At 40.7% G+C, this 26,995-nt stretch overlaps 1 protein-coding gene across 1 annotated transcript in view; it reads right to left on the minus strand.

Moving 5' to 3' along the window:
* MED12L (mediator complex subunit 12L) overlaps positions 1 to 26,995 on the minus strand; it is a 148,138-nt gene that overhangs the window by 17,128 nt on the left and 104,015 nt on the right. The window contains exons 16-34 of the mRNA XM_074152934.1: positions 26,349 to 26,467; positions 25,055 to 25,198; positions 24,297 to 24,460; positions 23,702 to 23,833; positions 20,641 to 20,868; positions 18,217 to 18,358; positions 17,222 to 17,342; positions 16,399 to 16,500; positions 14,592 to 14,705; positions 11,136 to 11,335; positions 10,394 to 10,582; positions 9,360 to 9,434; positions 9,047 to 9,237; positions 8,558 to 8,719; positions 5,825 to 5,936; positions 4,539 to 4,628; positions 2,714 to 2,823; positions 2,079 to 2,214; positions 1,406 to 1,567 (exon numbers count right to left, since the gene is read on the minus strand). Of these exons, the coding sequence (XP_074009035.1) occupies positions 1,406 to 1,567; positions 2,079 to 2,214; positions 2,714 to 2,823; positions 4,539 to 4,628; positions 5,825 to 5,936; positions 8,558 to 8,719; positions 9,047 to 9,237; positions 9,360 to 9,434; positions 10,394 to 10,582; positions 11,136 to 11,335; positions 14,592 to 14,705; positions 16,399 to 16,500; positions 17,222 to 17,342; positions 18,217 to 18,358; positions 20,641 to 20,868; positions 23,702 to 23,833; positions 24,297 to 24,460; positions 25,055 to 25,198; positions 26,349 to 26,467 (2,693 nt within the window). The remainder of the gene's footprint in view (positions 1 to 1,405; positions 1,568 to 2,078; positions 2,215 to 2,713; positions 2,824 to 4,538; positions 4,629 to 5,824; positions 5,937 to 8,557; positions 8,720 to 9,046; positions 9,238 to 9,359; positions 9,435 to 10,393; positions 10,583 to 11,135; positions 11,336 to 14,591; positions 14,706 to 16,398; positions 16,501 to 17,221; positions 17,343 to 18,216; positions 18,359 to 20,640; positions 20,869 to 23,701; positions 23,834 to 24,296; positions 24,461 to 25,054; positions 25,199 to 26,348; positions 26,468 to 26,995) is intronic.

The raw sequence follows: 26,995 nt of genomic DNA on the forward strand, positions 1-26,995 counted from the left end.
ATCCTTGAGTCAAAAAAAATCTGGTAGGCTTTTTTCCTCTCCCCAAAATGTGCCAAATGAATACCGGTGGGATTTTAACTTCTATTCAAGGCTGCCACTAGATAAAAGCAATTATATTTTTATAGTACTATTTGCTCATAGCTATGCTAGAAATCTCAATCTCCATCCATCATATTTCAGAGGAAAAGTCAAATATTTATCATAAATTGCTAATCCGAGAATACCCTTGCTAAAAGTTCACCTATTTAAATAAGGGGATAAAGCCTAAACACATCGCAAAAAAAGTCTACCCAGTCTGCAGAATAAAAAGCTCTATCCTAAGCTTTATCCTTCTCTTTCAAATAAAGTATTTTTAAAAAAATTATGCATCCCTTCATATTCCCAAAAAACCCAAAACAACTAATACACTTTTCCCCCACCCCACCCCTCCTCTGTCTTTTGTAAGCAGCATCACCCCCTGTCTTCTTCCCAGCAATTAACATGTCAAAAGGTTCCCAGGTCAAGCGAGCTCTCAAATGTAGGATTCTGCTTGAAAAGCAAATACTTTTGTAAGAGTTTCTGCTGTTCAAGTCAAATGTAATTTCCTTTTTGGCAAATTTTGCAGAGTTGGCTGACATCAGTCAAGACCCTATATTGCAAAATTGAGCAAGCTTATGTCAACGCTCATCACATTAGCAGTTACAAATTGACCATGTGCTCTGTGGATTTAACAAGGAAGGGCACGCAGCAAACATCATGACTGAATTTTAAACAAACCAGAAAGTGAAAGGTTACCCAAAATTTTGGATTTGTACAAGTAGCATAAAACTGTTTCCATTAAAGATGTATATATCTCTAAGGCTCTGAGACTATCTGCAAGTATCAGCGAGTCGAAAGAGAGAGGAGGAAGGAATCGCTGTGGGTGATGCTGCAGGGGTGGTGAAGCTGGTGCACGGTCCAAGGCAGACCAGGCTGCTCGAACCGTTGGGCTGGGATTTAACAGCTCCCTGGGTGCCTCTCTAAACCCACTCCAGGTTTCACACTCTGACTGGGAATTTTCACATGGATCATGCAAACAAAAACTGTGCAAGAATACTTGGAATGGAAATACATTCGATACCAAAAAACAGTCTGTCATTTGCAACGATTTTTAAAAGTATTATTCTACAAGCCCAGCACTCCTCACTTTTGGCATCACTGCTCACAGAAAGGTTCCTGTTTACATGAGACTGCAGCTTCAGCAGACTGTGGCTGAAGCTTTAGCAATGACTGAGTGCATTAGAAAGCTGTATTACAGCAGATGTACAATGCTTTTATGATACTGCATCTAAACGCATGTACTGGACAAGCTGTACCTGTCTGCTTGAACTTCCCACACTTCAAAAATCATGGAAAAACTGAGATGAAAACGAACATATACTCTTGCCTGTTTCTTATCAATGGAGTCAAATCCTGCAATTTTGTTCCCCTTGGTGTCAATCAAGGATCCCATTGGCTCACAAGTAATAATATCACACGTCTGCTTTGGCAAAGGGAGCAGCTGGCGAACCTTGTCAATGCTTTCTGACCGCTTGTCCCCCAGCTCTTTCTAGAGAATAAATACATCAATCAATCAAACAGAAAGTGGGGGAAAAAGGAAGAGAAACATTCCACTGCTTTCACTATTAGAAAATGTCCAGTTTCTGGATGAATCATTTCCTTCTATTTTCACTAAATTTAAACAAGTGGCTTTGCAAGGGTTTTGTTTTGTTTTTTAAGAATGTAAATTGTCTTTTCCTCTCTTGTTAGAGCAGAATATAGAAAATAGGCAATACAAATTAAATACAAATCTAGCGTCTCAAACATGAATAAAAGTAGTTAAGTGTCTTGCAGGGTGCTTAACCGCAATTTAATACGAAGAAAATATTAGAAGTCTGTCTTCCCACCCCCATATTCCTGTATTTTTATTTTCCTCTTTTTCTCCTTGTTATCATTAGTGCTGTTTCAGTCTCTCCTCTTTTTCCAAGAGGCCTCCCCAGAACTAGAAATGGCAGGATTAAAAGATAAGCACACAATGCGCTTCAAAAAAAATGCTGAAAATGACAAGACGTAATACTTACTTTTAATTTTTTCACTAAATTCATGTAAGCCCTTTTGTTTTCCTCAGGCCCTCCTTGGGAAGCATTTGACAAGTCGGAGGCAAGCGTCCCATTGATGAGGACACCCAGCATATCGAGCACGGTCGTGAACAATTCGCTGAGAGTAAAGACAAGTATTACCCAGAGGAACTACTCATTGCAAAGAGATCTAGAGACAGATATTCACAGCAAAGCCCACAAACATAGCTTTTTAGACAGGTGGGCTTTTCAGGGCGCTCTGCACACACACACCTCTCAGCCTGCAAGCGTAAGCCCCGGCATATACATCTGGGGGGTCTGTTGAGACGTATACACAAATCTTATTCTAAATCCCAGCTCAGAGCTACAGACGGCACAAACTGCTAACAGAGAGTCATGAGGAATTACAGGCTCCCACTGAGGAAAGCGCTCAGGTACATGCTTGTTAAGGAAGAGTATAAATAGCAGCTCCAGGGCTTTCCAAAATGGAGGTGCTCCCCAACCAAGACCACCATTGAGCATGTAAGTTGCACTCAAGCAGTAACAGGATAATAGCAAGAAAAATAATAACATACATGCAGTCTAAACTTAAGAGCACTAAGGACGTGAATTAGCTTGTTTAAATAGCACGGACGTACTTGTTGGTCTGCATATCAACAGTTCCTGAAGTGATTATCTGGAGGAGCAGAAGCGCCCAGTCTGTGGTCCACTGGGTACTCCTCTGCACAGTATCAAACATGCCACCAACCTGCAAAATAATATAGCAGATCCATATATCTCATAGAGGCACACTTCCCCTATCATGTGGATTATTTATAAATAAAACTGCTATCCAGTCCCGTGAGTTCTTCTGTGCTGAATGCCACCTTGAACTGCTGACTTTAAATAACTTTTCCTCCCCACCCCATGCTCCCAGCATAAAGCTCCTCCTAAGAAGGAACTATAGAAAAGCAAAATAATTTTACACTGCTCCTTCAGTTTCATATCTTCACTTTCATGTTTGATGCAATAAACTGAAGTTGGTGAAAAACATTTCAGAAGTGAAAAGGTGTTGAATTAAAACTTTATAGTAGTCATCTTCCTCCCACACCCAAAAATAGACAATAATGTCCAGTGTAAAGAGAAAAAATCTGAAGAACAATATAGCATTGACTGAAAATGAAAATTGCTAAATGATATATTTTACTCTATGAACAACTTTTCACTATTTCTACCAGTATAGTATGATACTGTAAAATCTGCTTTGGCTTTGAGAAGGAGCCATTTTACCAAAATTCATCCTCCAAAGGACCAAACTGCAGTAACACAGGATACCTGCTCAGGTTGCAAGCCTCATTACCAAATGGTCAGACTAGAATCCAAATCCCAAATTTCAAAGGTATAACAATTCTAGCTAATGAAAGCACAGCTGGCTCAAGGTCCCTTGGCCTGAACCAGTGGCAGCGTAAGGCTGCGGTTATCCCTCTAGTTGCACAACTACATCTAAGTAGCTTCCAAAGAAATGGGAAGAGAACGCTGCAGTGTTACTCCTGCCTTGGTCCTCCCTCATTTGGCCTCACATGTAGCCTCCACACGTTTGTGCACTGTGCTAAACATGCTGCAGTGGTCCTGACATCTGGAACAGAGGTTTCAAGAGATGTGGGACATTGGAGAACTTGATGGAAACTTAATTACTACACGCACAGTAGAAATACATACTTGATTAATTCATGCATCCAAGTAGCAGCAACTGAAATTGCACATGTAAGTTAAATAGCCAAATGTTACACTCCCCAAGAGCTCTGAAAGTCTCAACTATATTGACTGCCTAATTCCATAAAATCTTCACTTGTTACATGGGTATAAACCATCAGTGGACAACAGCTTTGCATATCCACAAAGAGATGATACATTTCTGAAGTTCCAAAGACATTGCAAGGAAGAAAGCAGCACAAAAATAAGGCATGAATAAGGTATAGGCTGTCCTTCCTATTCATTTTACGTCCAAACGTTATGGCCAGGAGGCATCAGCTGAAACGAGAGATTGGAAGAGCAGAGACTAACACCAATGGAGCAGAGAACCCCTTGTGTCAGAGTAGAAGGGACACTAACAGCCTTTGCTGTCCCCGGCCAGCCCAACCTGGGGCTACCCCCACCCCTTGCCCTGGGCTCGGGAGCCCCAGGTCAGGAGCCTCAGCCTCTCCACATGGCCCTGCCTGGCCATGCCAGGGCTGTGTCTGACCCTTGTCCCCCTTGATGGGCCTGATCCTGAGCCACCTGCCATGGGCTGACATCCTGGTGTAGCCTCAGCTTGTCCCCATCCCAGTGGAGGTGCCTGATGCCTGGGGCTGGGGTCTGCCAGCTCTTAGGGAGCCCCGGCCCCTGCGGTGCCCTGACACAGTGCTTCTTGTTCCTTACCACCTACTCCAGAGTAGCTGTTACATCCTTTTATAACATCAGGATAACCATATCAGTTTTTCTTACCAAGTTAAGACGAAGTTGTAGGGCTTCATGCATCATTTGCCTAGCTTTAACATCATCCTGGTACCGCTCTTCCCTCCAGTTACTAAGGATCTAAGAAAAGGCATTTGATTAAGGTTGTTTTCTACCCATAAAGGAATGTTCTCCCTTTGAAGTTGAAGTAGTTGTGACCATTATCTATACAGAATCACAAAGGATTATTAACCTTTTTATCCTCATGCCTTTAAGGTTTAGAGCAGATTAAGGGGAAAGAATTAGTTTGTAAAGAGCTAATACTCTGCTATCAATTGTGTGACTAGATCTTCCTGCTGCAGCAAAAAGAAAATAAGCAGCTTCGTTATGCATTTATTAAAAATACTGTTTCAAGCACTCTATTTAACTGTTCACTACAGGTAAGTAAATAGATCTCTCGCACTGGATGCAGCTTCCCAACAGGATCTGGTAAGGTCTCTGGATGAGAAATGACCAGAACCTTAGGGAACCTGGACCAGCTGCATTTCAGGAGAACCGATAGAGCAAAAGGAAAGCCCAAGTGTCAGTAACACCAGGAGAAAAAACATCAAAGGAATGATTTTAACTAGGATGTGGACCTACATCATAGCCTGGACCTGAGCTGAGAGGCAAAATAAGAAAATAACAGCCCTACAGGTATCAATTTTCACTGTCACCATAATTCATAGAAACTAAAGTCAGAAAAAAGGGAAACGTACCCACTACACTGGGCACTGTATATATTCATTTTAAAGACAGTCTTAAGGAGCTACTGTAGGCTAGAGCATGACTCAGATGGGAGCAGGAAGTCTAGAGCAGAATCAGCAGAGGTTGTGAGTAAGCACAAGTGATCCAAAGGAAGAACTGTAGGCAATGGGCCAGTTTGGGACGAGCAATAATGTTTTTTAACATATAAAAAACCCTTAATCTGTACCAGCTGGAAAAGATGAAGGGTTTTCCTAAAGAAGGAAAGTTTCAAACTTATAAAAACTTTTTATGATCAAGCTAGAGACTGAGAAGACTGTTCCTCTCAGGACAAACACCTTTTATTGTTTTTCCTGGAAAGAACTGAGATCAGACTCAAGTGCATTCTACGTCTCTGTAACCATTTTAGAAAAAAAAGATGTATTTGCTCTCAAAAAGGAACAAACACCTCCCCATTCTTCCTTCCTTGGACTGTTCCTTTTGGCATCCCATTGCACTGTAATTTTCCTGGTTTTACACCATCATATACACATAGAACTCATGACACATAAAACATCTAACGAAGGGTGCTCATGGTTATGTGCTTGTTTTACCTGATTAACTTGATTCTGCAGTGATGTTAGAAGCCCTTCCCGTTGCTCATCCTGTCCCTTAAGGCAAGTAAGTACCAATGAAAGGAAAGGTTGCTGACTCAAGAGAGACATGCTTTAAGAGAGGCAAACACAGAAGTCAATTAGTAAAGTTATTTTGATGCTTCCCATCCTCACTCCCTTCCTTGTTTTGTCTATTTTTTTTTTTCCTGGAAGTGGCATCGCCTGCATCTATGTCTGTTTCTGGTTTAGTAAATTAGAGCCTTGCCAGGCGAATCAAAGATCATGCACGTAAGAAGGCAGAGCACCAGCCAGTATAAATGCACGTATCATGCATGTCATCACTGAGAACCCACCTAGCTCAGGGCATTGAATGACTAAGAATTGCACGGACACTTGAAGGCCTGACTCAGAAATAGAACATGTTATTTTAAGGCTACTTTGATTAACCAGACATATAATTTTTGTGGAGATTAGGTGCCTAAACTTTCTAATCCATGTTAATGGTCTGAAACAAATCCCAAGGAAGTTTCCCCTACAAGCACTGATTAGAATGACAGCTGCCTATATTCCACTAAAATTCTAACATGGGCTTAGTGGAAGTAAACTGAGATGCAGCTGTAGCTGCCTGTAGGATATGCTGTACCAGTGCAAGGGCTTTTTTTTTTTTTTTTTTTTTTTTTTAACATTAATGTGGATCCATTATAGACATAAAACTAAGACAAACTGAAAGAAATAGAGGAAGGTGAATTTGGAAGCACAACGTGTGAAGTAGAAGAGGAGAAGTTAAAAATGTCAGCAAAGGGATTTGAGTAACAGCTCATGCAATGATTTTTGCAGTTTTAGGTATATAAGCTCCTTGAAAATTAGATGTATCCATAAACACAATATAGATACATATCCACTCATACACATGTGTATTTATTACAAGTATTCATTTCAACAGCTATTTTCATTTGGCATTTGACTTCAACAATTTAGGTGACAATTAGTGTAAAGGAATGGCAAAATCCCAAGGTGTCATAAAAGAAGCAAAATAGTCTGCATTTTCAAAAGTCATGTTAAACAGTGATTTTTCTGATTTTAGGAACAACATGGTAGGAACACATCTTCATTTTCTCATTAATTTCCATAAGAAACATTTACTGTTTGCAAGACAGGTATTATTGCAATTGCTATCCCTGTTACAGAAAGCAGTTTGAAAAAAGAATGAGAGAAATTATATATGTTATGTAATACTTCACACTTTCCCATAGTATCGTTGGTTTTGTCAATCACAGAGCAGTAAAGTTTGTTTTCAATCAAGAGGAGGCTGAAAAGCTTCAAAAGGCACACAAGGAAGTTAAGTTATTGCTACAACTAGAACAACTTTGTAAATGCTTTTACTTCTGCGCATAGGAAACACCATGGAGGAAGGGCTTGACAGTTTCTATAGGCATTATGTTTAGGCTTTGAAAGAGGCTTGGTTTAGGTTTCCCACACTAGAGCTCTCCTGTAGGAAAAGAAAGGGAAGACAGAGCGAGGTTCCATACTCTACTGATACAAGTAGCAAGAGCACCAGTGAATAATGGAACAGTGCTGAAATGCTCAGAAACACCTGAAAAAGAGATCCGGAAAGCAAGATGTCTTTTTTATCTAACAGATCAAGCAGGTATTACAAATGAATTAGAAGGACAAGGAGGAGATGGATTCATAAAGCTAATGCAAAGCGTACTTAACTGAAAAACTGAACATGGCAAACAGAACTTGTATAGGTCGATAATATCACAGAAGCAGCTTATTAAAGAAACAGCCCAGATGAACTAGGAGGGTCCAGCACATCAGAGAGTAACGGGCATACTGCAATTATGATGGAAAGGAAAAAATATAAAAATTTTCTAACCTTAAAGGGAAAATAAACTAGGTGGAAGTGGTAGGAAAATGGCAGTAGATTTAAAATGCTCCATGAGTCTTATGACAACCACGAGTCAAAATCAATACATACAACGCAGGCTTACAAGAGTACTACAAAGTGGCGAAGCCCAATTATTGGTCCCACGCTCAGGGACTGTATACATCGCAGGTGATCAACAATCAAATACCACAAGCTTTTAAGTATATAAGTGATTTTAAGTGATTTGTTTATTTGAACAACTGTAATTTGGAAAAGCTTCACAAAAAGAAAGATGGTTGGTATGCGAAGCTAAGAGACCTTGTGTATAGTATTCAATGTAGTTTCTATCATAACTCTAAGAAAGGACAAAGAAAGTATAGGCACTGCGGAAGCATATTTTACTAGAGGAAAACCAATAACCACTAAGTCATTAAAATTCTCATGTGCTTGTAAAGTTAGAAATGAGCTTAAGCTTAATTCCCAACAGGAATTGACATTTTATGACAATTATGGAATCTTAATGGTAAGAAAAGTGGCCTACTGCCATAGAAGGGAAGAGACACCAAGGCTGCTGACTACTCTTTTAAATCTCTAACACTTCCCAACACCAAGCTGCAGAACAGCCACTAGAAGATGTGGTACAAAGGTTTCACGTTTCTTCCTCTGAAACCAATGATATTTCTTCAAACTAAATGAAACCTGAACCCTGTTTGGGACTGATAAACTTTTGCTCCACAAAAGTAAACCAATAGGGTTTTGTGAAGCCAAAATCCAGTCCTCAGTATACTCCCCTTTCAAAAATACCTTTCAGCTCTCATACCTTTCCCTGTATCAGCAGATACAGGGATCTCCCAAGGTCGTACCTTTTTTGCTTCTGTCTATCTCTTTCCTTCTTAGAAGATGACCCCAAATGCTGACCTTTCTCCAGCTCCTCTCCCGCAGCTTTCAAGACCCTACCTTGAACTGAGGTAGGCAGTTTTGCAATCAGGGGAGCCACCAGCCACACTCCTCGCCGCTCAGAGGAACTAGAAGTAGAACAAACTTATTTCAGCCAAAATATCCGTGTAGTTTGGCAACCAGTATTAGCTGTTACAAGACTGAACTGCTTTAATAAAACAGTTGACACAATGCATCTCGAGTAACTACTGTGGACTGAGCAGTCACAATTTCTGGTTTCCAGAAAATTCAAGAACAGCAACTATATTTATTGTTAAACAAAAGTAAATAGAAGTAACCTTCAGGTAACTCATTTCTGTACATTCCTGTTTCAAGTGCAAAAAAGTCTAGGCAATCTACACATAATTAAGCATCATGTTGGCTAAAATAATTAAAAAGGTGCTACAAAAAAATACCTTAGGAATGTCTTTTTACCATTCTGTCTTGTATTACTTGTGTCAGCATTTCCAACAGAGTTTGGATTGAAGAGGCCTATACCAGAGTTAGAAGAGTTATTGTTTAGATCAGCGGATTGCTGAAACACCTCTATTGTCGCCTTTGCAATATTATCCAACAAGCTGTTCATTTCAGCCACAGACCCAGAACCCTACAGTAAAACATAAGTAAACTAGCACATTCATGGTATGTTTGCTCATGGACTACGTTAAAATTAAACATACTTTATTGCATTAAATATTTAGATAAGAAAGTTTGAAAACAAATACTCACAGGCTCCTTCATGCACTGTTTGATCATTAGTTGCAGCTCCAACCAAGACTGCCGGAGAGTCCACTGATCTAAGTTCTAGGTAAGAATTAACATTACAAATACAAGTGTCAACACTTCACAGGTATGAAGAAAAAAAAGTCTCATAATTGAATACATTACATGCAAAAGCCTCATCTTATAAGCAGATCATCACAGTCACCACTGGTTTTAACAGCCTAATGATATCCTAAATATTAGACCTATTAAAGAATGTATGTTAACTTCCACATCTTTGCAGTCAATATTGTTACTCAATACTTTTAACTATGCAACTTTTCTGAATAAGAATCTTGCTCTCTGAAAAATCTTAGTTAAATATGAATACAGGAAACATAAGTCGTTCTTTCATTAGTAATTACATTAATCCATGGCATTGCCATCCAAGTAGACATGTTTATAGTTAGCACAAGGCCATCTAGACACGATTAAGGTAAGCACAGCAGCTGAAGTGATTATTTTGCAGGACACGGATCACTATTTGTCCTGGACCAGATATTGCTGATTTGATTCTTCACAATTCTATTCAAAGAAAATCCATTTTGTAGTTTAAGAAATGAAGCATCCCTAATGCAGCTGAATTTGAAGAAATGGTCAGTTCAGGACTGTCCGTGTAGGTGTTTGAGCCTTTTCCATGGAGTGTCTTTCGCCACAGGACTGTCACAGAGCCCTGCTGAGACAGCAGGCACCTCCACCTAAGCAGCAACCTTTTCAGTGGCTTCCTAATGACTGACAATGACGAACAGCAATGGGGAACGTGCTGCACACTTATTTCCTCCATAACTGTGGAATCAGAAGTAACGAGACACCAGAAGTCACGCTGTGAAACGTTTACCACAGAGACCCAGGATGCTGAGCACGTACAAACTTTAAGGAAGAATCTAATGCCTGATTGCACCAGGAACTGCAAATCAATGTCAGTTGGTGGTGCTGCCGAACGACAGGTTAAGAGTCAGTGCATCACAGGTATTTTTTCCACCTTTTCCCCGCTGCATTACCTGAAGTATGCGTTTGATGTGCTGCCTCTGAGGGTTGTCACCCTCGGTGCATTCTTTAATACCATGAGGATAACAGATAAGTTGAAGGAGTTTCTGTGCTTGTTTGTTTGAAAGAACAGGATCCAAAATAAGATCTTTGTCTGTGCACAGCCTCTCAGGTTCTTTTAAACAGTGTTCTCCAACCCATTCCTGTAAGTAATAAGATAACAGATTCACAAGATAGTCTCGAGGCAATATTAACTTTGAGTAAGCTAAACAGAAAAGTGATTTTTCCATATGCAAAACCTGAAGTGAACTATGGTTCATGCAACATGTGAGATTAGAAATGTCTTCTGTCATTCAGTATCATCTGAAAGTATAAGACTGTCAACGTGTTTTCCAAAATTCATTTTTCCTATACTTTGAAAGCAACTTTGCAACAAACCAAATGCTACTGCAAAAGCACTTTGTGCAGACAGCTGATGGAGTGTTCCTATTGCCTTCTCAAAGTGCTTGAGATTCAAGTAGGAAAACCACGGCAATTCAGATAAAATGCAGGGAAATGCTAATAACTAACCACAGCAATTTTCCCCCCCAGTAACATACTACTCCATGTATAAATTGTCCAAATCAGGAAACCCAAACAGAATTCAAATATTGAAAGACTTCAACTTTCATTCTGCACCAAAATATATGTTACACTTTTTGAATAAAATAATGTTCTTTCTCCAAATGAAGACAGAAGAGTAGTTTTACAGATTACCTGCTGGCAAATTGTTCTTAGCACATATCTAGCATACTCGCTTAAACTAGCAGTTTCTATAGAAACAGCTTTTCCGCATGACTTCAAAGTGTGAGAGGAACCCCAGATTTCATCCTCATTGAGTTCATCTAATAAGCCTCTAATATGGAGATCTTCACTCTTCAAGGAGTCGACATTGTTGCTGCCAATTTCAGCGTCACCTGTACAGCAGAAGCACAGAAGCACAGAACTTTTACCCAAGCCCCCATGTCCCCAGAACCCTTGCCCGCTGGGGGACACCTTTGGATGCACAGGTCAGCTGAGGAGTAAAGCAGGAGTGGGGCAGTTGCATTCAAAAAGAGCAGCACTAACTGACTCCGAAATCACCATCTTCAAAGTATTGTCCACTTGCTTCATTTTGCATAGAATATTTTTAACGGATAATTCAGACATAGGAAAAGGTTTATATAAATGAAACACAAATAAAGCCACTATGTGCTCGACAGGAAAAGCTCTGTGAGTGTATGGAATTGCTTAGGGAGATAAGGAAGAGTTGGGTTACTCACTCTTCTCAGATGTCCCTTTCCCAAGTCTTCTCTCTTACTTTGATTTATTAACAGTCCACAGATCAAGAGACAAGTTTTGACCAGTGGCCCTTTAGCCCACCTTACTGTGAACTTCTTAACAAGAAGAACTTCTTGGGCAAGGAAGAAGATGCAACTACAGCACGTAGTAGTGGAGAAAAAAGCCCAAACTGTTGCACATAATAATACCTTAGACCTGCGAGGCCAGCCAGGAGAGCGCATGATGACATGCTGCATGGAAAGCAGGCTAACTTAGCCTTAATGTTTTAAGTCAGCAGAAACTCCTGTGAACCTTAACTGATGCACCACATGCAATAGTCATCCCTTAGAAAAACACCCAGTTTACTATCGGGATCAACAACTACCATGACATGACAAAGCTAAATGGCTTGCTTCAGCCACATGGAATATCCACTCACTCAGACACACACACACATTCACACCATGGCTTCTGGTGACAATATGCTAGAAGTTTTTGCTAAAGTCTACCAGTACCAGCAAAATATTTCATACTACTGCACCAAGGAGACTGACAGCCTTTCAGCAGCTGCGGCCACATCCCCAGACTACTACACATTTACACAGAGTGCTCGAAACATGATGGTGTGCAGGGTCTTCCTGCACACTCAGTTCTCTCGTCACTGTTTCTGTGTTCCCTGGTACTGCATTGCCCTGAATGAAAAAGAAAAAATGAGGGTCGAGTAGAGTTACTGCTAAGAAAAACAGCCAACGCCTGTGCCCCCACCCTGGCTTGTGCTGCTTTAGAGTTACTCCTAAACAAACGGCATACAATCCTTTTTTTAGCAAGACTGAACTTGTTTTCTAGAGCATATCAAAAGCAGACCCCTGACTGGCTGTGACAGACCAGCCTGTACCCAGACAGTACCTCCCGGTGAGTGGCAGCGGTGGTGACCTCCTCTGCACGGCCCACTGCAGCACGAGGAATCAACTCCTTACAGAGAGGGGAGACACTGAATGAACAGCATTGTCACTCGTGAGACAGAACAGAAGTTACTTTTAAGATAGGCCAACAGCAAAACAGTAAAACATACCCTGAGAAATGAAAGCAGTTATAATCCCTCTGTTCCCCCAAATCCAGGCAAATCCGAAACCCCCCGTACCGCTGACCCAATGGCTGATAGAGCAGATGCATCAAGCCCTGCAGACCCAAAGCCCAGGACAAGCTCATTACAAAGAGTGTGGGGAAACAAGCCGATGGACAACTGTGCCCAACATACATGAACAGACAGCAGCAATCAGCCCATCCACACCCTCCCTGCACTCAACCGTCTTAGGAGCTTGTGAGCACAACCACATCAGGCCCAAATCTGTATCCGTGAAGGACAAGAGGGAAGAACCTGGCAGGCAAATAATAGGATGAAGAGACTGATACCAAGCCACATGTGAAGCTAAAGCCACTCCAGAACACTATGATAAAACTTGTTAAGACATTTAATACACCCTAGAGCAAATGACTGCAGCATCATCTCTCATTGTGGGTAGAGATTATTTTTTCTAACGTAGATTTCAACTCACAAAGCTTCCTCAGCATAGAACTACAACAGCTATCATTTATCTGATGCTTTTCCCCAGAAAATCAAGTACAATTTTTAAATAACTAATGCAGTGTGACAACAAGAGACATCTCCAAATATAACATTTTGGGTATAGAAGGAGATGTGCTGCAGTGAAGGCACAAATAAGCTGTATGCCCAAATCTTTCTTTGTACCAGTCTGCACCAGACCCTATCCAAACTACGTCCCTGCATAGAGGCAAAACAACAAGCATTCACACTACACACCGTTAATGAAGAAAAATAGCAAATCCCAGCACTCTTTATAGCAAGAAAACACAGATAATCACAGAATCACAGAATGATATGGGGTTGGAAGGGACCCCTGGAGATCATCTAGTTCAACCCCCCTGCCAAAGTAGGTCCACCTAGAGCAGGTTGCACAGGAACGTGTCAAGGCAGGTTTTGAATGTCTCTGGAGACACCACCCTCCTGGGCAGCCTATTCCACCCTCAAAGTAAAGAAGTTCCTCCTCATGTTTAGGTGGAACTTCTTATATTCAAGTTTGTGCCCATTTCCTCTTGTCCTATCCCTGGGAACCACTGAATAACGCCCATAAATGGATTTCAAACTCACTCTCAAATCCATCTGTCCATCCCAGATAGCTATGCCATTAAAATCTTTCCCAATATAGTCAAATCATTAAGGATCATGGGGGTTTTGAGACAGTTCTGAGATACTGGTCAACAGGGAATATAGTAACAGCACTCTAACTGGAGGTATACCGCTGTGGGTATGTCCACATCTGGAAGATCTTGCTTGTTTAGCTGGACGTTTACTTAGCTCCAAAAATACACTTCACCATAGGTCACAAGAGCTTTAACTGAACTTAAGCCAAACCAAAGCTTTGAGGCAGTTATTTGTTTGGAAAAATAGCACACTTGTTCGTGGACAGTTGCTAAGCAGTGATTCTTTCACAACTTCCACAATGACAGGCACACGTGATTTGTGGTAAAACACAGAAAAAAGGTGGGAAAAATTATTTGAGAGCATATTTCCTCTCCATATTTGAGAAGGACTCGCCTGAGTTCGAAACGTACTGGGACTTAGTGGTGGGGTGAGGGTCAAAATGTGAAAAAGTCACATCTGCTCAAAGCCTTATCAGCTGGGGCTGACTCACCAGAGAAAAGCTCTGTCTCTTGACCTGTGGGGGAAATGCTACTCACATGCTACAGAAGCAAGGACAGCATCCACATTTTTCTCCTGTCATCAGGGTTTTCCTTTCCAAGGAGCATTCTCAGGGAAGTGAACTAGCACAATCTGTTTTTTTACCCAAACACTGGAACAAAAACATTACAAATGACTCTGCATAATCTTACCAAGCATCAAAATTGCTTTTAAGACTGCAAACACAGCTCCCACTTCTATACTGTTGTGAGCAGCAGCCAAGAGGTGACGATCACAAGAAGAACGAATTCCAGGAAATAGTTTCCCTATGGAAAGAAGAGTAAATCTTGTAGAAAACAGTTATTATTTACCAACTCGAATTTCCTTTGTACAAAATCCTTTTCATCTAGAATAGCTATAGAAGTACAACAACTGAATGAAGAACTGAATGTCTTCCGTTTCAATTTCAGAAAAAACAGGTAAGTCATTAAAATCAACTGGGATACACGGTTATGATGTATTAATATAAAAATAAGCTATGATCATTTAAACAGAAAAAGAAGCCTGTCATTTCACTGTGTAAACAGCGAATTTAACCACAATGAGACAATGAAGTGTATTTTGGTTTTGACTTCACAGATTTAGTAAATTACTTCCCTCACCTAGTCTTCCTAACAAATGAGGCAAAATTAATATAAATGCCTGTTGCACAGTTAAGCCTAATTCCGTAGCTCAGAAGAAGACTGCAAAAGGAGTCAGTGAGTGCTTCTTCTAACCTGAAGAAGGTAAACAGACTGAAAGACAGGGAGGGAGGGAGAAAGGCAGGACGAGTCCACCTCCTTTCTGAGGTGATTAACTGAGCCATACGTAAGAAAAGACCGCAACATGGTCACATTTTATTTGATTTGTACTACTTCCTAGAGTTCAGACATGATTTTTCCTATCCATTCAAATCCACTGGGATCACGTAATGTATTTCTGTTACTCAGATGGTATTTTTCAAGGCTCTGACTTGTTTTGCTTAAATATGCAACAAAAGCTCATCCATTTCTGGTCAAAAAAGAAATTAATATTACTTTTAGATGGAAGAATTTGACACCACTTAAGAGCTGAATTTTTTTTTTCTTTCAATTTCATTTTCCCATAGAAATAGCCTTGTCATCAAATTTGCTGAAAAACTTGTAAGTCAAAACACAGGTCATTTCCAGGCTTGTTTCCTTTAAATTGTTAGGTGCTTGTTCCCTGCCCTTTTCCTTCCTCTTTTGGTCTGTGGCAAACACACACAGGTCAGACCACAGAGTATTCAAATTAAAAGGAAAGAGAACTACCTTAATATATTCTGAGAACTAATATCCTCACGTTTCTTCTGTTGGACTAGATGCTTTATTATACCCTATTTTAAATCACATTTAATTTCAATTTACATGCAAGGCTACCAAACTGCATGATGTGTATCCCTATTAGCTTCTATATGAACCACTTCAGGAGCTGCCGCTGCCCCGACAGTACTCAGTAGGAAGGAAGGTGGGGACTGTGATAAATACTACCTGTCCCAACAGCAGCACTGGCACAAAACCAGTATTGATAGGTCCCAGGCACACATCATTGTTTCATTGAAGTTCCAAAACAAAATGAGAACTATCAGGTCACAACAGTTCTTCTAAATGTATTCCTCTTTGCTGAAGTGTTTGCAGCTGTTGTGTTAAAACTTAATTTTGTGATATAAGCTGGAATATAATATGGTTGAGTTTTAGGTCAACGTTATGCCACAACTCAGTGGTCAGGTGTTGATAATGAATAAGTTTCAGCAAACTCCTATGGTTTTACACGCATATAAAACATTTCCCAAACAAGTAAGTATAGTATGTATCAACTTTTCACTAGTGAAACATCTGGAATTTTAAACAGGCTATCATTTCTACTTGCGCTATGGATACTTTCACACATGAAATCTGAAGACATCAAAAACCTTCTAGGTTCACTTTCTGAAATGAAAGAACCACCCAGCAGGTAACTTACCTGTTCCCTGGGGAAACAGGCAGACCTGGGGTGTCCTGAAGAGGTGCAGGAGTAGACGACAGGTCATCCTTGCCCCAGGCTCAGCATCTGGATCTCCACAGGCTATGGAAGATGGGACATGGAGATAAGGCATTTGCCCAGGACCTCACAAGTCACAGTGGCAGGCCTGAAAATGTTCTGCCTCACAGCCCCATTTTAAATGGGAATATGATGATTTCATCAACAGGAATCAGCATTTATGGCCTTGAGTCATTAAAGAACAGGAAAGAATACTATAATTTTTGGTAAGCAAGAGACCTAGTTAATGCCAGAAAAGAGTACATGGTTAAAATGGCTTTTGACAGTCAAAGCAGAAATAAGAAATACAAATCCAAGAAGAAAGTGAAAAGAAATGCGTGAAGTGGCCAACAAAGACGACCATAGCTACAGTACTTCAGGGAGGTGAAGATGATGAGGTCAGAGAGAAAACGCCAATGTCAGTCTGACACTATGCTAGAAGAAAAAGCAAACCCTGAGTAGATCTGGCAGACATTTGAGCGTATAGCGTAGAGCAGAAAAAAGTCATGAGCAGAAGGTGAGGCTACATAAGATAAGGGGACAGTGCACTATCAGCAACTCTAATACCACTTGTCAAGCGTGGGTTCTCTGATCTAATTTGGCGTCTCTCCGTTTGGGAACTGCAGGGACACACGTTCTGCATTGCACAATAGGTGGCATTCCGTACAAGAATGCAGTTCAGAACACACTACTTATTCATTCGATGAAGACTTCTTAAGAAGTCTTAAGTTTTTCATTTTAAGTTTTCCTCTTGGCATTTTCTTACCAGCTGCAAGAAGAGAAGGCAGTGCAACGTGCTGAACTACATCTTCCAGAGAAAAGCACTGCCGGGCGATCAATATAGCAATGAAAGTGGCCAGGGAATCGTGAAACGACAGGTCACTCACCTTGAAGGAAAAGCAGTGCAAGACTTCACATAACAGTGCACACATCACTGCCATGATTATTAAGGAATTAACTACAAGAATAAACAGTAAAATGTTTACACATAAGCATTTGTCACTATATTTTAATGCATTTCCCAAATATTTTATGGCAAATGCTGATTTCATTTCATTTTAAAAATTTCATTTTAAAAAACAACTATTTAAAGTGCCACAAATTCTGAAATAAAAAGCATTAGTCCTATAAAAAACTTGAGAAAATTCTATCATTCTATAAAAAAAATGATAACATCAACACTCATTCCTTGGCTTCAGGACAAGAATATGTCCCCAAAGTACACAGCTTCAATCTCTTCCTAAAAGCATACGTAATCAAAAGATAGATAAATATATTGAATCAGATATTGAATAACATGAGTCACCATAATCCTGCTGACTTTAACAGGACTATGGTGACTTACACCAGGGGAGTAAGGAACAGCAAAGCGTACCACCTCTTCTACAGTCCAAGAGCCAACATGAAAACAAGGTCTTTGAAATAGAGATAGTTATTTGCACATCCATCAACATTTTAGCAAAGTATACAGACATGGCTGCTCCTTTCAAATAGTACCTCTAATATTCTGTATCATTCCATAATAAAGAAAAAAAAAAAATCTACAAAAACTCTAAGCACTGCCCAAATTCTACATTAACTCTGAAGATGTAGGAAAGAATAAAAATCAATCAGGAATCTCATTAAAAGCCTTGAAAATTCAAATGGATACAGAACTAAATTTGCACTCAGATTTTTGTATTGAATGGAAACCTTACTGTCAATCCAAGTGCACCATAGGTAAATAGGATTAACAGGTACTTCAGAAGATATCGAACTTACATCCACACTGCAGAGCAGATCATTGAAACCCCAGACATGATTTGAAGAGCAGCAAAGAGCTTTTACGACCCCCAACCACTCTGAGCTAAGCACCGTGCAGCACGCCGTCAGCTCTGCACAAAGGTTGGCTATGTCATTAATCCTAGAAAAGAAGAGAAAAAACTAATACAGAAACAAGGTATTTTGTAAACAATATTTAGGTGGAACCAGATCAGTGCTTGGCAGAGAAACTGGCGTTTCCTTACTTAAGGTAAGGTTATGTCCAAATGTGATTTTGCTACTGTACATATCACCTAGTATTATTCGGATGTGGACAACTGGAGTATCTGGGAAAAAAGACAGTATGTGCTTGTACCCCGTAACTTGCACCCATCCAACCTACGGTACTATAGGGCATTTATTTTGTGTAAACCCTACGTGTACGCCTACCAGCTTCCCTTCCTGTGCTGAGTTGCCCAGGAAGAAGGATGGAGCCTGCAGCCCACCATGACAGATCCTCTCTACAGGGACACACTCTGCCCTTCCTTCAGTGCTGCCGCACAAACAGCAGCTCCATCCTCTCTCATGCAAAAATGCCCCAGGGAAGTGGTGTGTGTGGTGCACATCTCCCAGCCCCCAGGTCACCAGTGACATCTCACCGCAGGAGCCCTCCCTCCCTGTGCCAGGCCAGCACTACTGTTTAGGAGGGAGGAGAGTCACAAAATCAATTGGCATTAATGAATTTTACTTCATAGATCGCATACTGTGTAATGTGTAATTCGGTGTCTGATTCAGAGTTATGTAACATTTTAAAAAACAAAGCAGAACTGACTCATCCCAGTGCAAGTTATTTTTTTCTCTGTTCCACAGTGAAATTCGTTTGACCACATTAGATGTTCCCCTTTGCTGCTCTTACAAAACTGCTTCCTCTCCGCTTCTCTGCTCTGCCAAGGATGCTCCACATTTCATAGAATCACAGAATGGTTTAGGTTGGAAGGGACCTTTTAAAGACCATCTAGTTCCAAAACCCCTGCCATGGGCAGGGACACCTACCACTGGACCAGGTTGCTCAAAGCCCCATCCAACCTGGCCTTGAACACCTCCAGGGATGGGGCACCCACAGCTTCTCTGGGCAACGTGGGCCAGTGTCTCACCACGCTCACAGTCAAGAATATCTTCCTAATATCTAATCTAAATCTGCCCTCTTTCACTTTAAAATTGTTAACCCTCGTCCTATCACTACACTCCCTGATAAAGAGTCCCTCCCCATCTCTCCTGTAGGCCCCCTTTAGGTACTGGAAGGGGCTTTAAGGTCTCCCCAGAGACTTCTCCAGGCTGAACAACCCCAACTATCTCAGCCTGTCCCCAGAGCAGAGGTGCTCCAGTCCTCTGATCATCTCCGTGGCCTCCTCTGGACCTGCTCTGGACGCTTTGGCGATGGCTTCATACTGGGGACAGGGAGAAGGATACAGGAACTGAACACGGTTTGGGCAGGAGTTAATCAGAAAAGAAAAGAAAAAATATATACAAAATTTCCTTGAGTTTTGTGATCTGTCAGCAACTTTAAAAAAAGACTGTCAGCTACTGCTGCACCTACTACCTACCTGCACCTGCTGCAACTATCAAGAATTTCTTAATAAAAATGGGAACAAAATCATAACAAAACACCAAGTTCTGGTGGTTTTGATTGTGTAAGAGGAATAAAGGTGCTAGGGTCAGCAGTAAAGGCTAGATCCAGAAATTGGTGCCCGTTTCACCCTGCATCACAAACTTTGCAGAATGGAAAACCAGGGCAGAACAGTTTCAACACTGCAATGCCACATTTGCACATTTCCACGGTAAGACAGGGCCAGACAACCTGCTGAAGTGCAGACCCCATCCTTAACTCTAATCATTGGAGATCGACTTAAACTGTGCACTGTGAGGTCCAAGCTACTCTTAAAATACAACTGACAGCTGTTATAAGTCTAGTCGCTTCTATACAATAAAACTCCTAATGTTTTTTTTAAATATTTTTGAAAAATCTACAAATTACCTATGAAGATGAAATCCATAATAAATAAGTTACACATTTAATAAATTAAACACTAATTACATCAGAAGAAGGAAATGACCTAATGCAGAACCTTCCCTCATTTACAGTCTTCTAATGAGCGAAGATTGCGCTGAGCTGTTCTGTCTGAAGCAGCACAACTGCTGATACAAAAAAGCTTACTGACTGTCTTACAGTGAGCACTTTATACTTGTTATTCCTTCTTGTTAAATTATGCACATTGATTTAATGAAATAACTCAGAGGAAACTTACTCAATAAATTTTCAGCAACCTGAATGAGTAACGCATGAAATCAATCGCAAAAAAGACACAAAACAAAAAGATGAAAGGAAACCTCGTATATACCATGCAAAACCCCATCCAGTTATGGTTTCTGCACGCTTTGCCTTACCTTCCCGCATCTTGGTGCCCCATGCACACATTCATTAGCGCATTGCAGACAAAGCTGTAGCGGTTGGCTGCATTATCACTCAGGATCTTGCCCAGCATTGAGTAGTTAATGCTGTGAGCAGAAGGATTCTCGATGAAATCTAGCATGAACTCTGGGTCCCACAGTAAATTGGAGTTTGAAGGCTGAACATTGCTGTATATCGTCTGCTTCACCTTAGAACAGGCACTACTGAGGACGAAAAAAAAGAGAGAGTTGCCAAAAAATGTACTCTGCAGGAATGCTGTTGAACATACCATGTGGGACTAAAAAAATATCCTAGTTTGGTTACACAAAATCCTAGTTCTGTACACATTTTCAAACTCATTTTTGATAAGTAGCATCTACCAGAAAATAAGGCTGATACATCTCTTTCATTCAAGTTTTCCTGCAAATAAAACGTCAAGTTTCCAAACTGCTCCTAAGACATTTCTCTGACTGAAATTGTGAGCAGCTGGATGAGGACCACACATTCATTCCTTACGAGCAATAACTTCCTAGAGCATCAGATGCCTCTGCAGCGAACTGTAACAGCGCTTCATAACGCTGCTCCCCTTCTTTATGTGTTATGACACAGTGAACTGCAGTGGTGGTAAGAAGAATTAATTAAGGAAAAATGAGAAAAACTTATCTAAATTAAAAACTCTGCATTTGGTAATAATGTGACATAAAAGACAACTTTTTGAAGGATGAAATCAGTCAACAGAGAAAAGATACTTAAAGGTCATATTTTGACATTAAAAATTATGACAAAAGGTCAAGAAATGTTCCAGGCAAGGAATGCCTATATGTTAATTGACGTTCTTCAAGGGAAAAAAAGGTGGTGTTAGTGAAGAATGCAAATTTCATACGTTTGTCTCAAGCATTGGGTTTTATACCACAGCTGGAAACAACATCCACATGGACAAACTTCACTAATTATCCTAACTAGGAAGACTTCCTCATTACTGAAAAAAAAAAATATATCTATTAATCGACATTAAATTAAAATACATGAAAACTTTGGAATTTTTTTTGAACTCCACTGGCCCCAGGATGAAAAGACAGAGGAGGCACTGTGCCACCTGGAAAGCATCTGTGACCTGTGAAAGGAGTGCGATGTGCGCAGCAATGCCTGGACGCAGGGCTCAGAGGGCAGCCCTGGGGACACCCTGTCACTGCGCAGCTCCTCACCAGGATGCTCCAGTGCAGGAGAAAGAGGCCAGCTGCAGGATAATTAATTTACAAGAATCTACTGGCTGTGTAACAGCAAAGAAAGCAAGCCAACCAGTGGAAAACAAATACCCCATACCTCAAACATCAGGCACTATTTAAACAGGCTCTCACGCACCAGCACCCTGGGCACACCTATGTCCCCAACACTCGGTCGTCACAGCATCTACCTACACCTACCCTGCGGGCCAGAGAAATAAAAAGGTCCAAAACCCAAACGATACACTACTGAGTACATGAGCAAAGCAGCCTCTGAAACTGTACTTGCACAAGAAGTAATGCTGGGGGAGTGGCCAGAAGATAAGATTTTAAAAACAAAAGCGAAGGAATGATTTTAAAGAAGGAAGTTTAATGAGTACAACTAAATACACCAAGCACGCTAAACCAAAACGTGCAGCTCGCTTAGTACAACCCAGTCACAAGTAACACTGCAGATGATACCAAAAGCCATTTGCGAAGCACTGCAATATACGGAAGGTAAGTCTCTAAATTTGAACATTTATGAACTGTACTTTATGGTCGCTTCAAATTGACTTACAGAGAGAGAGAAATAGCTGGACTTACAGTGTGCTAAAAAGAGATAAAAAAGTTGCTGTGTACAGACAACTGAGTTTGGTTTTGCTTCCATTGTAGCAAGGAAACCGAGAAGAAAATGAGTCTAGCGCTATTCCCTTATGTGGAATGTCTAAAACAGCCATCTAAAAAAACGTATACATAAATTTTATTACCAGTTTTCAGAAAATTTCTAACTCTACTTGTCTGAAAAAAGGGGGCTTCAAATCAAGTGCTGTATATCACATATGATTTAGACCTTAAATATCACTGTATTACTAGATGGTGTTTTGATTTGCTATTGTAGGTTAGTATTAATAAAAATGTCATTTTTTATTGTGTTACTGAACTTCAGGTTTTAAGCAGAAAAATGAGCATACAGCTAAGACACTTCTGTAGTTCTTCTATATTTCATATTTCTTTTTCCTAGTGCTTCTCATATTAAAAGCTACTGTTCCCATGTGTTTGTAAACCTACTAAAATATTAAGATTATTGCTGAGAACTCTTTTCCTGCTCCCTATTAAACAAAAACCACAAATCTGAAACACACAAACCAAAACCAGGTATACAAACTAGGAGGGGAAGCAGTAACTGAAGTGGTTTGTAAGTCTCACAAGACGCACATTTCCATATGAAAGGTTTCCACTCCCCCTTTAAAAAGTAAGAGCCAAAAATACAGCATATGGGTACCTAAAATATTTTTTTAATTTAAAAATCAAGGAACGGAACATTCGAGCACAAAACTTCACAAACTCAAACATGTTTGTGCCTCTCCCCACATCAAAGGAAGTATTTCATAGAATATTACAGCTGCGTCAGCTAAGATTTTGTTACTTTTCCATCCAACACTGTATGTATTACAGCCAGTTTGCTGATGCATTTTAGAAATCCAATCAGTCACATCCCAATCTGTGAAAGGAAAGGGGTGTGGGGAGGGGTCCAAGGCTGCACAGTGTGACACTGACGGTCCCCGCTTCCCTCGCCCCACGCCTGCTCCCTGCGGCAACCCGCAAAGCCAACCACAGCCTTTGAGGAGGGCTCAGCCTCTGCTCTTCCACCACAGGTACCCGCACAGCACGAGGGCTTCACCGGCTCAGGACCACACGCTGTGCTGCCACAGGCAAGAGAATTGCATCAGTGAAGGTAAAGCAGCAAAGGCAATGGCAAATTTTCCATGGAAAGCAGAGTGAACTGAAACCACAGCACCTCGCATCAGTCTGCAGGCTAGGCAGTAGTGAGAAAAATCCCATTGCCACCCACCTGAAGAGGTCTCCAAATTTGCTTCTCAGGTGACTACAGGACACGTACAGATCGTAGAGGTAAGCTAAAATACACCTTTCTGGGGAGGAACACTCTGAGGGATTAACGACGTGCTTTACCACCCCGCACAACCTGCGAAAATAAAACCATCCTCAGTTTGTTCCAACACACCTTAGAAACGCATCTCATATTGTTATGTATCATATAGACCCCACCATTAGTTGGGCAATGTGATGACAGACTTTGTGTCTACAGGCTGACAGGGCTCATGTGAAATTTGGGGTCACCTGTGTGCTTGCCTGGGCCCCGGGGAGGAGAGGACACAGAGGTGCTTGGAGAGCCCAGGGCAGAATGGGGCGAGTGGGTAGGAAATCAAGACACAAAACTCCCCCACTTTTCCCCGGTTCCAAAGCGTGCGGATCCCACCAGCCCCCCGCAGCGGGGAGAAGGCTGCAGAGGTGAGCCATCCCCTCCACTTACCTAAGCTCACTTACAGCCTTCCAATAGTTGGTCTCACTACCTGAACCTAAACGCATTTTTTTGCTTAAGAGAGAACACCAAAAATACTTTTTGGAAAACTGTAGCTGCCACAAACCCTTCGAAGACTTGTGCGGTTTGCTCCGAGTTGAGGATGAGGCAGGCATGGTAACGCCGCAGGACGGCGACGATGCAGACGCACAGCCCCGTGGTGTAGCTTCCTGCCAGGCTGGACGACTTCAGCAGCAGCTCTGCCTCCACAACGCTCAGCTCGTTCAACAGCTGAAAACACATACACAAAAATAATGAACTGAAAATAACTCCCAAGATAAACATATAAAATAGGCGCAACCCCCCCAAAAACATTAAGCAAAAACGATACGGCAAACGAAAATGAAATTCCTTACTCACTACCGAACAAGGGAAAGAGGGAGCAAAATAAAACGTTGAAGTATAAAAGATGTCCCTCAGAATTGCTCTTCAGAAATACAAGGCATTTCTGGCACCCAGACGCTTTACTGTGTAGTATGACAGTCCAGTCTGACACATCCTAACACATCCAGTTGGACACATCCAGTCCAGCCATCCTAAAATATTTTGTGCTAAAATAATCCAGAATTTTATTAATTTTGAAAGACTTAAAAATAAGATACATCTACTGATTCTCCACAGTTGTCAAATTAAGACAGAAAGGGAAGTATCTGAAAAGGTCAGGAAACTGAAACAGATAAAAGTGCACAGCACAAAATACAGAGAATTTTCAGTACAGCTCTTGGGGTTATTTTTCCCTGTTTTTACAGAAAAGGTATCACAGCTTTATCCTGACATATCCCCCCTCCCTTCTCCCCCCCCCCCAAAAAAATGAACTCTGTTTACCTGTATTGCAAAGTCTATAAGTCCATTGATATTCAGTGCTGGCTCCATGAGATCAAAGATGAGCTGTATATGGTGTGCCAAGGGAAGATGATATGACGTCCCTGAGGCAAAACTAGTTATCTGTTCGAGAACATTGCTGGAGATCTGTAAAAATGTATGATGAAAAGTCATACGGTGACTGAGAGCTTCAGATTTAGTGCTCCAAAAATCCTATTTTATAAGTGGTAATAGCAAGTGACAGCGTTTTGCAGATAAAAGCACTAACAAATCATGCATCAGGATATCTGTAACTCTACTATCCTGCAAGTCAGTTGTAATGACATTTTATTTTCAAAACTGGCAATACAGAAAATGCTGTTCTGCTACCATACAGTTGAGGGTCAAACTGTTCTTAACATCTACAATATTGATTTTTAACCCTGTGGGGTATTTTTAAACACAATTTTGTTTTAAAGGAGAAGCAAAATAATTTTTCTTTTCATTTTACTGCATTGTGATTCTTTTTATTGAGGGCTTTCAGATAATTAATTATCCTGCAAACAAAACACGCAATACATCAAATCAAAGGACCAGATCCAAAAATATCTTAAAAATTAATGTGTACCTCTGACTCTGTTCACTTTGTTAGCCTCTGGTTATTAAAATAAACTTAGAAACAGCAACATCTGCCAAAGTAATGAAATCCAATGCTGATAGATTTGCACACTTACAAATCCTAATATAAACCAGGAAAACCAGGCTTGTCATTTAAAATAAACTATTTATGTTCTCCAGTCAGCCACTGATATGACTTCTTAACGGTAAAGGTTGACTGTAAATTCTAATATGAAGAACAAACTGTATTATCCGCCAGCTTCTCGAAGAGACATACTCAGTTTGTTGCACAAAACCACGGAGGAGGTCCCCATCCTTCATAAACACAGATGCAGTAATGTACCTTGTACACATGCAAAAGATTGGTTAGTAAGTGTCTAATTTACCAGTGAGCCCCAAACAATCCTGTTAATGGAAATTCAATTTTCATTAAAAATTGTGACATTTATAATAACCCTGAAAGCTTCTTGTAAAACAAACAAACAAAAAACCCCAAACAACCAAACCAAACACCCAAATATCCACTAAAGCAGGTATTTTAGAATAACAAGGCAGCATTTTTTTTTCCTCTGCCTTTAAAGAAGCAGCACACTGAAAATTCTTGGTATATATAAAACACATCTAAAAAACTAGATTTACTTTCTATTTGATATCTCTGCAGCAGAATGTAAAAAGTTACAGTTTTATACAAGGGAAGTACCTGAGATGTCACCTGATGTTGATCAAAATAGGACAGTTGCTGTAGTTTTGTGAACACGGTCTCTAGGGTTGGAAATGCTTCTTGTTTGGTCTTCCTGGCTTTTTGCCCTTCATCCCCAACTTAACAGATAAAAAATTACTTTAGTCATTTTCTATTTAATGGAGGCCTAGTAGCTTTGCATTATTACTGATTTAAAAGACAATAAAAATCTTAATAAGCTTTACTCGTGACTACATAAAACCCTACTTGCCTCACTTTTACATTATACTTGGGACAAATGTACGCCACAGCATGTAACAATATCAAAGCTGCTTTGAGGTTACTCCAATGCAAAAAGGTGACACCCAAGAAAAACTCAAAAACAGTCATACAGTTTTACTAGGAGGGTAAGGAAAACGTATCACTCCCTGGTCAGTATCTCATATTCCAGGCTCTAGCCTAACGCAGGTGTTTACAGCCAAGCTGTTATAATGGAAAGCTGAGATTTCTAGCCCCAATGGGCTGTCCTGGCGCAGCCATAAGGCAGGCGAGCAGATTGCACTTTGCGCTGCGGGACTCCGGCCAGTACCTCACCCAGTGGCTGTGAAGGGGATGAAAGCCAAATTAAGTGATCAACACGCACGGCTCCAGACAACTTGCTGAGCACC

This window comes from Numenius arquata, chromosome 9 (assembly GCF_964106895.1).
Source record: "Numenius arquata chromosome 9, bNumArq3.hap1.1, whole genome shotgun sequence".
NCBI lineage: Eukaryota > Metazoa > Chordata > Aves > Charadriiformes > Scolopacidae > Numenius > Numenius arquata.